Genomic DNA, 12,538 nt, shown 5'->3' with positions numbered 1-12,538 from the left:
AAGATCCTCATTCCTGACTCTTCTGGAGGGGCCGCTGACCTCGATACTCTTGACACACGAGTGGGGCGGAGCTGCGGAGTGGGAGTTGCTGCGGAGGTGGGGATCGAGGAGAATGGGACGAGGAACTGGGTCAACGGGACAGCCGCGCGGCGTCGGGCCGCGAGGGGGAGGGGGGTCGCCTCGACACTGCCATTGGCCTTCCTTTCAGTAGCCTCCGGCCACTCTTTCTCTTCAATGCCATGAAGGTCAGTGTGTCATTGCCTCGGCTGCGTGCAATCCCCTCCACTCCCTGTCAACAATTACCTGCGCCACTTGGCTCGAAGGCCAAGGTGGGGAGCATCACATAACGGCATGGTTTGTGAATTCCACACTGATCCGCAAGCGCCTCTGGTAGGGGAAATTGTCTCTCTCTCTCGCGGATATATAGGGAACAAATGCGGAAGCTGACGCCACTCACTAGGAGGCGGCTCTCATGGAGGCCTTGCTCGAAGATTATTGAACTCTCACTTTGCGGACGTCTGCATTCATTCATATGGCGATGAGATTTCTTCAAGGACAATTTCATTTAGTATTGTTTTTCGGTCTTGTTGACTTGACTTGAGGTGTTGGAAATAGTTGAATTTCACAGGAAGATTAATTTAATTTAATAAGAGAAAAGCTGGTGGTAATTTTAATGGGGTCATATTTTTGGCAGAACTAGGTCGACATGAAATTTTGTATCTTCATCTTTTTGAAAATTATTTACGATTAGAAAACACTGTTTATTTAGTAAGGAGGTGTAAGCAATTCTTTGATTTGAGTAAATAATTATATCATATGAATTATAATGGCTATGAAATCAAAACATCTCTAAGATTTTACGCAGACCCCTTTATATATAAAATAAAATATATAACACTATATTATATATTATTTTGTATATAGAATAATTTTAATAGTTAGTTATTATGATATCTAAATTGAATTATAATTCAATTTTTGATAATATTCTAATGACAGAAATACATCGCTAACGAAAAATGTTAAAAATTTCTACTGAAATTTGAAGAAATATTATAATTCAATAGCGAAAACAATTGACGTGAGCGAGAGCGTAAATAATTGAAGTAAATACATTTACACATTTCAAATCAGTTGACAATTCTGGTTGTTTTCGTGGTAGATATGATAAAAATTAACTTACATTAGGAAATTACAATTTTATTTTCAACTAAAAGTATTTGATTTGATATGAATTTTAGCTGAAACATGAACTTCTGTAGAACTTTTCTTCTTAATTGAAATTCAATGATCCCTTTGTTTACGAAATGTCGTTCTTCGAAAAGTTTGAAATCATTTCAGAGCTTCATGTAAAAAATAATGAGTTCCGATCGGAATTCAATTGACTATTGAACTGTTTGAGGAAAAATAAATATTCAACTAAATAATTCTTTTTATGACGCCCTTCACTGTGCAGTGGGTAAGAGAGTGTTTCATATGAGTCATACAATTTTCTTCCAGAATTTGAATTTCATCATGAGAACGCGTTTTTGGGATACGAAAATATCTGCATTTTCAATATATAAAAGTCATTGTGTCTTGGTATAACAAACTGAATAACTATCTAAATAATTTAAAAATGTAGTCCGAATTCCGCAACGATTACTCATCATTTTTCGCAAGATATTTATCGCTTTTATTTTTTTAAAATTATTTTCAATAAATCGAAATAATGGGATCATCAGTAAGATAAATAATAAGAAAGTCACGCGAATCAGTATAACGATTTAAACAAATTATTTTGAAGCTGAATGAAAACAAAAACCGTAGCACCTCATCCCGACATTCAAAATCCATTTTTATAACATTTACAAAGGTTTTAAAAATTTTTCGATTTATCCATTAACAGACTTTGACATTATGCGTCCAGCCTGTATAAAAATGGTCGATTTTCCAGTGGTTTTATTACTTGACAGAGATACTTTAGATACTAATGATATTTCCACCTGTTATATGACCCAAGAATAACTTTGATAGTCTCTTACGGAATTATTTAATATCCTATTGCCAATAGAAAGGATGAGGTGCTCATTAAACCCGAACGTTCACTATCGGGAACTAGTTAAGGAATACTTAATACTTAATTGGGAGATGATCGATAGGAAGGCTCCAACGAGCATGAAGTTGAGGTGTTGAGCGCAATCGGTCTTTCGAAAAATGGGTGTGGAAATGAAAACAAAATTTTAGCTCACATCGAATAGGTACACTAAGAGAAAAATATCGTAGATTCTGTTAGATCCATGTTCTTCCATATGCAAATAGAAGTCCATTGCTTAAACATTTCAAATCTTCATGTAACCATTAAGTTCCCTGAAGAGTATAGATAATGACATATTCCTTTGAAGATGAGTTATTATTCCATTGAAAATATCCTACGATAAGTTTTCAGATCCACGAAATGTAATACATTCGAATAACTATTTAAATGTGATGAAATATTCAGGGAATGAGAAGGAATATATGGTAGTTTTGAACCCCCATGTGATCGAATCATGAGGTTTCTATTTGGAGTTCTCGAAATGAACAATTGAAACCCCCAATTTAATTACGAAATCCATTAAAAGTCTCCACATATTTCGTATCGTCAAAGAGTTATTTCGTTGGCACTATTGAAAAACACTGACTATTTGAATAAAAAAATAATCCGTCCATTTTACAACATTTTCGTCTTAGTGTACGTTAAAGAGAAGATCAAACATAATTATAGAACTCGAAACCGTCTAGATGTCAACGTTTTCAAATGACAAACCGTAAAAATCATAAAATCATTGTTTTTCTCCCTGGGTTTTGAAGTTTGTAAAAATTGTAAATAATGATTATCTGAACCAAAATCGGTTAAACAAAAAAAATTAGGGAAATGGGCGATTACTCCGACGTGAGCTTAGAGTAGCTCTATTCTTAAGTCGGTATTTTACCGACTGAACATACTTCTTTTAAATATTTTCTATTGCCAGATTTTCCAACTAATGTGTGTGTGTTTTTTTGGTGAAATTCTAAAAAAATCGTGCGTAGTCGGTATTATTTAAATTAAATTTCGGAAAGTATTTATATTCTTTTAAACGTTTTATTCTTATAAACAAATAATAGAACCTCTTCGTCAAACGATGAATAATTTTTTAAGAAGTGTGAAATGATTTCTCGATTTTTTTACGTCTAATCATAAAAAAATCACATTTCAATCATTGACTACAACAGAAATGTTGATTTCCCATAAGATATTTTTTTTTGAAAAACAGAAATGATAATTGAATTAAGGAGAAAATTATGATTCCAAATATGACAGAGTTTCGTAAGATTTTTACGTATTTTTCTATGATGTTTGAATTTACTGATAGGGTAGAGCTGCTTTATAATGGAGACTCATCTAGTTGGTGCTGGTTCATTTGCATTTGGTTCCACTGAGAATTTCTTCTCCTGTTTTAATCAGACTACACCATAGTCGACAAAAGAACTAGGAACTCCATTCTTTTCAAATTTTCCAGTTTCGAGGTACCTGTCAACATCATTTTTTGTTCTTCATAAATACTTTTTAATGCCAAATAGTCAAATAGGTAAAATGAATGAAGTCGAATGAAAAATGAATAGAATTCCAACCAAAATTACCCCGACTCTTCTCGTAATAATGACAAAGGAAATGGAAGTGTCCAGTTGTTCTCCTTTCGTCTGTCATTAAGGAAAGGACGGTGACGTTAGTGAGGACTACGAAGAGTAAACAATCCCAGGAAAAGAAGTATTGAGCTAACTGTTACAGTAGTTCCTCGCGACAGTCTCTCCCATTGCACGATATTCCCTCTCTATTTCCCTCAAAATTATCTCTGAATCTCCCCATTAAAAATTATTTACCATCAGTGGGTATCATTTACGACTCTCCATCATATAACCATCCACTCAAACGATCTTCTTACTGTACACTCAATTCCATCGAGCGAACTCACCGGTATTTATCACCGGTACTTATCACATTAGGAGAATCGCATGACGATAATTACAATTCATCATAAAATTAAGATAAGACGATTGTAAATTTCCACGTTACCGGGACTTTCTTCTCGCATTCACACATGATTTCCCACGAATTTATGGTATCACTGTCCCTCATATCTCACGCCGACAGACAAATCTTTTGTCACATGCACCAGAGGAATTTCAAATGTATCACAGAAAAGTTTCGCATGACTTTGAAAGTGGAGCATTCATCTCCTATAAAATTTGTCTCCCATTTCCATCTTTTCAACAGCAATTTTTTACTCTTTATTGACTCAGTTGTTTGATAGCTTCCCATAAGGTTAGTGCCAACGGAGAACGGAGAAAATGAAAGTTACAGGGTAAAATGAGATCATCCGTCTGAATCCCATTCGACGAATAATTTTGTTCCACTTCGAAAATTCATCCGACTCTTGTTGATCTTCTCAAGACAATAAAAAATTTGAATGAATAATTTCCCAGTAAAAGCAACATCGTTGAGAATTTCAACGCGAATCACCGAGAACACAGAAACCAGAAAATTGCAGTTGTTAAAAAAAAAAACCAACACCGATAAAACTAATGCACCAGCATGGGTTTTTGTGAATTTGACTGAGTTTCGTGTTCTCCGCTCTATTTGACGTCCCCTACCCAAAGTCAGGAGTGGCTGTGCACTTGGTGGCTCTTTCAAATGCAAGAGAAAGACAAATGCACTGTCAGCCGCGGGAGTATCTGCAAGAAGAGGAGGCGAGGCATCTGTTCTAACTTCTGTGGAGAATGTATGATCGTCGAAAGGAAACTAAAAAAAAAAGGACCTGGTTGCTCTTGTTCCTATATATACTGCACAGTTCATAGATATGCTCAGTGCGCAACAACGCCTCAGCTCGTCATCATCCGGGAAAATATTGGCAGTTTGGGTGGGACAATTAGATCAATAAATAATCAACTCTAACTCACGTGATCCATACTATCAATCGATCATCGAGGAAAGATGACAGATCGCATAACAATTCGTTCGCCCCTGTTGGTGTTGGTCGTATCTTCATTGATTCTGGCATGTGTTAACTGTGAAATCGACCAACGAGCATCGAGACAATCGATCGAGGAACCTCCACAGAGTCTGGAAGACACCATGAACAAGGACTGCAGTAAGTCCTACAGTGCTACGTGTCTCAAGCTGGACGTGGTGTCTTTCGTTGATAAACTATCCGAGCAGAAGGACATCGGAATCCTCCCCGGGGTGTCTGTTGTCCAGGAGTCCACCCCTGACAACGCGTCCTCCTCGGACATCGTTGCCAACCTGGCCAGAGAGTTTCCAAATGACGTTGATAGACGGCTGGATGCGTATCTTCTGCACAAGATCGGGACTTACTTGAATAGTCACTCGATCTCCATCAAACTCTTCGATCCGAAGACGTTTGAAGCTGCCAGGAACTTCAACGAGCAGACGCTGTCGCAGTTTGGCTTGTTCACAGGAGGTGATGTTGAAACTGGTAAGAATACTCTGTTCATAGTCCTCTTGGTTGATGCCAGTGAGATGATTTGATGACCAATCTGTCTTTTAGGTCGAGGAAGGAAGAAGGGCAACATGGGAGCCCTCGCTGCTGGCCTGATGATGATGAAGGGAACTCTAGGTGCTCTAGGATTTGGTGCTCTGGCTATGCTAGCGGGCAAGGCCCTCATGACTGGCCTGATGGCCCTCATGCTGTCGGCAATCGTTGGACTTAAATCGTTAACCAGCGGAGGCGAGAAGAAGACAACTTATGAAATTGTCAGCAAACCTGTTTACTCGTCCTCCCACACGCACAGCAGTGAGGAGCAACATCATGGTCACGGATACGGTCATTCTGGATATGCAAGATCTCTTGATATAGTTGAGTCCAATGTTCAAGAGGGCATTCGGAAGTATGGAAATGTGAGGGATCGTCGGGCTGTTTGATTCCGCCAATGATGATTTAGTCTAATGAATGACTTTGGTATTCGAATCACTTTCGTCCTACTCGTCCTTTCTTTTCTTTTTCTGTCACTTTGTTTTTCTTCACATTCTGCTCCTCTCCGTCACCTTTCTCTTCCCACTCTTTCTGTCTCCTTATTTATTTGCTTCACGTGTCATTTTTCTATTTTCCGTCTATTTATCCCCTGCGAGTTGATTCGAATCGACAAGACAGTTTGTTGAGTCTATGAGATAATATAAGATCATATTTATGTTGACTTAATTTACCACTCACGGTAAAGTGCTCTATTTATTCGCATGTACATTATGAATAAATTATATTTTTATAAACGGCAACATGATGGTTTCGCAGATGAGAATATCTCTTTCCAAACTTTCCACCTGATTGCATGCAATCATGCGTACGGTATGCAATACCGTTGTTCATACACATTCATGAGATAATTATCCACTGCCGTAAACAGGCATAACAATGCATTGGCATTTCTCATTGATCCTTCGGCATTTGTTTACCCACTTTATTTCATGTACCTGGGGAATTTTGTTATCAATTGTAAATGAGTTCGAAGCAAAGCTCAGTAGGTATCGAGGCCGTAAACAACAGTTACTCATCTAACCAACTTCTATCAAAGACGCAAGAGGGACAAAGGCCAAGTAGATGATTTTGCGGTTACTGATATTATTTATTTAACCGTTCATTATCACAGTGTGATGAAACAATATGCCTCGGAAATGATGACAATCGTGATGAGATTGAAACAGAAAAGCCTGTCAATTGCTGTGACATGATTTTCGGAGTATATAAAACCAGATTTTCAGTGACGGAGGAACAGTGGATGTTTAACTACTGGATAAACAAATCATCGTCATGGTGTCGCTCTTATTCCCGACCTATTCTAGAATTTGGACCAATTTTGTGATTATTTTCGTACTCTTGACATCCTCCAATGGATTTAGATTCTTCAAGTCATCGAAAAATTCAGTGCAATCGCTTCAGGACTTCGATCCGGATATCGAACCGTATGAGGATCGAGGAAAGCACGAGAGAAAACTATTTGATTATTGGAAGAATGGAGTGAAGATCGATCTTCGGGTGGTGCCAGCGGACAATGAAACGAGTGGTGATGATGATGATGATCATTTTCCATTCTTTCCGGCGAAGGATATCGGCCGATGTATCGTCGATTTTTCGATCATGTGCATCAGAGATCGAATGGCTCGATATATCGTTTCTATGTCGAGTCTCGATAAAATTAATTTGTATGGAAAAAGTGTGAAGCTCGTCAAAGTTCGGCCTTTGGCCGAGGAGAGGTGGGACGAGCGGTCTTTGGATCCTGTGAAGAAAGTCGATCAGAGTATCGATGACTTCTTTGATAGCTTCGCTTTGAGGATTAGTCTGCCGAAGGGAAACAACAAACGGGAGATTAATCAGATCGAAGTAATGTATGAAGATAGAGGGGCTGTTGAAGGTAGGAGATCTCTGTGGAGTGACCGACGCTTTGGGTATCGTTAACCAATAATTGTCTTTGTCTTTAGGAAGAGGAGGGAAAGGCGGTGGTGGTAAGGGCGGCGGCAAAGGTGGTGGTTGCAAGAAAATGATGATGTGTATGCTTATGGCGGCCAAAATGAAAATGATGGGTAACAATATTTGATCATTTCGTTCAGATCGCAAGTGTGAAAGAATTATGAGAAATGCCATGACTGATGGCAATGTCACGTGACGCTTTCATGATTCATGTACGATTTTAGCGTCAAATTATGTCGGATAAAGTGATACAAATAATTCTATTTATGACCAATTAGCAGAAAGAGGCCAAATATGAAAAAAAAATCATTCTAAAGTAATTACAAGCGTCGTTGTTCAAGTTTCTTAAATATCATTTAATAATTATCATGGGGGAGGGGCGGGCGACGAATTGAAAAACAATCGTGATTCGGCTTTATGCACTAACGCACGAAATATAATTTAGTAGGAAATCCTAACGAAAGTCTAAGTAAATTCTATTGAATTTTTGAACTAGTATCAAAGCTCAATTAGTCGCTCGCCAGGTCTATCGATAAATAATGGATAGTAGTTTCTCTAACGGACGAAATGAGCAGATCCGATATTTTCACACGACCTATCGTAACGAACGGTTTTCTGTAGAAATTCCTCGACATAAATTTTCTAAGGTCTTTCCACTCTATTTTTCTCTTCGTCCATAAAAAAGATTGAACGAAAATTGACAAAGGAATTTCTGGAGAAAATCTTCCAATCAAATAAGTTAAACAAACAAATTTGATGGGATTTGTAACGTTAGACCATTTGAAATCCACTATGTCCTTTCGATGAGTTAAATCATATTGAGTAAGTAATTTTCCACAGGAATGATTGGATTAATGTCCATGAAGGGACTGATGATGGCCGGCATATCAATGATGATGACAAAAGCGATGTTATTGATGCAAATAATGAGTAAGAAAGGAGGTGGAGGAGGCGGCGGATACGGAGGTGGTGGATATGGAGGCGGTGGGGGTGGTGGTAAATATTAGTAATTATCCCTGAAACCAATAACTAACTTTGAAATATTGGCTGTTGACTAATTCTGTGTCATGATCTCCATCCAAGGACAATTAAAGGAGATCGTGCTTTTGACGAAAGCCAGTGGTGGAGGGGGTGGAGGATGTGGAGGAGGAGGAGGAGGAGGAGGCGGTGGATGTGGTGGTGGATCACCACCACCCCCATCATCAAGCTATGGAGCACCGCCACCGTCAAGCTACGGAGCACCACCGCCGACTGGCGGTGGAGGAGGGGGAGGCGGATATGATTTTAACTCACAGGGTGGTGGTGGTGGTGGTGGCTGGGGACGTAGCTTCGGCAATGGAATATCTATGACATCAACTACCAAACAATTATCGAATCGTCCTTCACAGATCGTTAACACGTCGGGCATCACCGGTCAACCTGAGAATCAGGAAAAGTTTATTGGTCATAATTGGATTACGAATTATCAGCCAGAGGGGGAGCGAATTGGTGAGGTTGTGGAGATCTCGGAAAGTACAAAAGCTAATGATGAGGATGGAAACAAACGGGTGAATCGAAAGAGGAATTTTGATGGCGATACTGGCGACAATAGAATCAGTGGACCGGCAGTTGTTTATGCTGACAATTGGCAGAATTACGAAGCTGCTGATCGTATTTGGGATGCTGTCAGTCCAATTGTTGCGTCCAGAATTGTACCATTGGCCAAAAAAATTGAGTGAATTGTAATTCAATATTGTTATACTGTAGTTGACATATATTTTACGCAGACTATTTATTCTGATAATAAATTATTCATGAAATTTATCGTAAAGTCCTGAGTCATCTTGATTAGTTTCATGCAATCAGTTCAATTATTTTTTTTTGTTAATCTGTTCAGTTGAATTCTGATGTAGCCCATGGATTTGCAATTTGCAGATTCTTACGATAGTAAACCATTTTTTAAATCTATTGCCATCAATAAATTGACGATTGGCTTACGAATGACTGGAAAAAATGCCCCAAATCGTTTAATGTAGTCTCATTTCCTGAACAGCTGACGTTTCAAATCGAACTTTTGTATAGACGATGTCAACGTGATGTTGAATTAGATAATTGGTTATCGGGGTAGATAGTGAAGTTGGTTCTACTCGTTCCTCATTGAAAACTATTAAAATACATGTGAAATGTCCAATGTGGATAGTACAGGATTTAGTTTAAAAGGCGGTAAAGTAAAGATATTGGTATTATATACCAGAAGATGCTGGATTTATTTACTTTTGAAATATTATTGAAGAGCTCGACAGCGATCACTGTGGCATGACGTCCACTTTAGTTCGCTGGAGGCTACAGTTTCTATCGGATATTGTGGGCAAGAAAAAAATTATCTCATTCAGAATCAACTGTTGCAGAAAGTCAGATGTCATGACAAGAACTTGAATGAATCCCCGCTGGAGTCTTATACAATTAGAATCTAGAAGAATTGATTAAATAACTCAGAACGCGTACACAGATTATGAAAATTTCTTGTTATAAGGTTTATATATTCTGATTAAATGAGAAAAAGGACATTGAAATGAATATTTTGAAAAATCGATGAAATGGTTTTTGATGAAGTTACGAAAATCATTCCAATTACGACGTGGAGTATTTTATAAGCTATTTATTTGATTGAACCCATCTTCATTACAAAATATTAAACTTCTGATAGCAAATGAGTACCAAATTAAATTGTTTTTATCGCAGAATTTGATCTTCAATTAAATTAAAATTCAGTAGATTTAGAATTAGTGATGTAATAGCAATAGAATCACTTAAGCGACTCAAGTTCATCCTAAAAATTTACAATTTTAACGTAAATCAAATTTCACTTTGAAAGCTGTATTTCATTTTGAAGGTAATTTTCACAGTTGAGCCTTCCACTAAAAAAATGAATGAATTCCAATTGAGCGTCTTTACAATATATTAAATATACTTCTTATCTAAACTATCACTTCTGACAGTGAATCGTTCCCCAATTTTATAATAAATGCCGAAGTCATCTGGATCATTTTCTCGGAACCTCCCAGTGAGACGCATCAACTGATCATAAAGTCCTTCATTTGTACAAACGATCAATATCATAGCGATCGCTGGTTATTTTACCAACAGTCGGTAATTTACCTACAATCATTAACAAGCATTGATCTACATGCAAATTGCCTGGTTTGAAAAACTCTTGGTAAACAATTCAACCATATAATCATAGAAAAATCAACAGCCATAAAAACTCCTCTGGAGCACAACAATCCGGTACGTGGTATGGAATGAATTCGCCGTTTAAGTAACGGTTCCAAGTGCACGTAAACACTTGGAGTCGAGCCAATCTATCGGTTCCATTTTCTGATTTTATTTTTCACACTCGCATTTCTTCTTGCGTCGAGCCCTACCATGCAATGCACGACCTACATTTGATGGTAATGCATACGCAGGACTGCAAGGACCAATCAAGGATCTTCAAGGTATAATATGAGGAGGTGAACGTTTAGGCACGTTTATGAACGCGTAAAAATCTCAGAGAACTCGCAGTGCAAAAACACACGGAAGAAAATGACGAGTGTTTGCGGGATAATCTAAGGAAGAAAAAAAATAGTAGCTCTCAGTAAAAAAATATGAGGCTAGAATCAACTTTCCCTTGCTCCAGTAGCAATTGCCAAGCATTGACAGGAGGGCCAGGCTTGGTTGACTCTAAACTGCCAAGCCTCGCATTTTCTAGTATGGTTCTGGCTGCAACCGAGGGTGATGCCCCTTTAGGGCCAACACTATTTCGATAGGGCACTCCGAAGCCCGGTAGTGAGCCTACTTCCTAGCCTGGTTCAAGCTTGTTACCAGGCTTCCCTGGTACGATATGAGGAGTGGCCAACAGTCGGCCGGGGATGGGCCAGCATTGGCCGACATTGAGTCAGTATCGGATTTCTATCGGATTGTGTGCAACGTTAGAATTGTTCTTTTGTTCAGTTGTAGTGAGAAATTTCATCCATTTATGGGGTATTTTTCGTATTAGAAAGGGCCGATAAAGAATTGATGGATTTTGTTATAAAATTTCTTCGGCATGAATTTTGTCTCTTTAAAAAAATTGAAGAAAGAGTGGATAGTTTACGTCAAGGCCTTTGTGCAGAAGCCATTTCTGTAGAAGGAGGTGTTAGAAAGATAAACATTAATTTTCTATCTCGAAAATTTCTGTTTACGAGAGCACATAAAATGGCAGAAATAGTCAATAAAATGAGGGAAAAAATCTAGAAATAGTAATACTTGTTTTTTTTTCAATTTTAGGTAGAATTTCCTGGGGAATATGTTAGTAAAATCGGTTTTCTGTAAAATTATTTTATGCTCAAATGTCTAAATGTGCAAGTTCACTTGCTGTTGTTTTATGATCCTTAAGCATCGCATTTACGGTAATAATACTGACAATAGCAGTACATGGAGCACATTTTCACGGTAATAATCACAGGGCATTGTATTGGGGGCAAAATACCGATATTAAAATCGATAATGGGCTCATTTTAATAGTAGTAGAATGTCATGATGACAATGACAATTATGATTCGCCAATATTACGGCGAACTCTACCAATTTCAGCGAAAATGCTCGATAGTGTGAGGAAAAATTGATTTCTCTCATTTGTGAAGAACAATGAAAGTTCCCATGAAAATGTGATAATTCCCGGAGTAATTTTTTGTCATTTACAAGACCTTCAATGCACCCATTAATAATAAGCGTTGTTGTGTTGCTTGATTAATCCACAACAAATAATAAAATTGTAAAGAAGTTTATCTCTTATGGATTTTTTAATTAAAATTTAAATATGCTACAATCAATTATAAAATATATATTGTTATAAAATGGAATTATTTTTTTATCAAAGGGACTTTATAGTATTTTAACATCTCCTTATGTATATTATTTGCACTGTAATATTACTAAAATACATTTTCATGATCGGTGTCAAATTAAACATTAGGATAACAATAATACAAAACACGTGGTTCCCTTCTTTAAAAAGATGTCTTATTATGTTGACTCTGAGGCATTTTCTCATGTGT

The 12,538-nt window shown here is 37.6% G+C and overlaps 2 protein-coding genes across 2 annotated transcripts; both read left to right on the top strand.

Moving 5' to 3' along the window:
• The first annotated feature begins 4,853 nt into the window (after positions 1 to 4,853).
• On the top strand, positions 4,854 to 6,292 carry LOC135168346 (uncharacterized). Its single transcript, XM_064132415.1, has 2 exons — positions 4,854 to 5,495; positions 5,568 to 6,292. The coding sequence occupies exons 1-2, from the start codon at positions 4,994 to 4,996 to the stop codon at positions 5,939 to 5,941; spliced, it is 876 nt and encodes a 291-aa protein (XP_063988485.1). The 5' UTR covers positions 4,854 to 4,993; the 3' UTR covers positions 5,942 to 6,292.
• Positions 6,293 to 6,719: 427 nt separating this feature from the next.
• On the top strand, positions 6,720 to 9,244 carry LOC135168353 (uncharacterized transmembrane protein DDB_G0289901-like). The gene is made up of 4 exons (XM_064132423.1): positions 6,720 to 7,425; positions 7,493 to 7,594; positions 8,322 to 8,477; positions 8,565 to 9,244. Exons 1-4 carry the CDS (start codon positions 6,825 to 6,827, stop codon positions 9,197 to 9,199), a joined length of 1,494 nt encoding a protein of 497 aa, XP_063988493.1. The 5' UTR covers positions 6,720 to 6,824; the 3' UTR covers positions 9,200 to 9,244.
• The last annotated feature ends 3,294 nt before the right edge of the window (positions 9,245 to 12,538 follow it).

The sequence above is a fragment of the Diachasmimorpha longicaudata genome, chromosome 13, assembly GCF_034640455.1.
Source record: "Diachasmimorpha longicaudata isolate KC_UGA_2023 chromosome 13, iyDiaLong2, whole genome shotgun sequence".
NCBI lineage: Eukaryota > Metazoa > Arthropoda > Insecta > Hymenoptera > Braconidae > Diachasmimorpha > Diachasmimorpha longicaudata.
The sequence above is the reverse complement of the archived record's forward strand: the minus strand, read 5'-3'. Positions and strand labels throughout refer to the sequence as shown.

Coding starts and splice junctions, on each gene's coding strand:
- LOC135168346 (XM_064132415.1), top strand. CDS start 4,994: ATGACAGATCGCATAACAATTCGTTCGCCCCTGTTGGTGTTGGTCGTA. Junction 5,496..5,567: donor AGGAGGTGATGTTGAAACTG/GTAAGAATACTC, acceptor TCTGTCTTTTAG/GTCGAGGAAGGAAGAAGGGC.
- LOC135168353 (XM_064132423.1), top strand. CDS start 6,825: ATGGTGTCGCTCTTATTCCCGACCTATTCTAGAATTTGGACCAATTTT. Junction 7,426..7,492: donor AGATAGAGGGGCTGTTGAAG/GTAGGAGATCTC, acceptor CTTTGTCTTTAG/GAAGAGGAGGGAAAGGCGGT. Junction 8,478..8,564: donor TGGAGGCGGTGGGGGTGGTG/GTAAATATTAGT, acceptor TCTCCATCCAAG/GACAATTAAAGGAGATCGTG.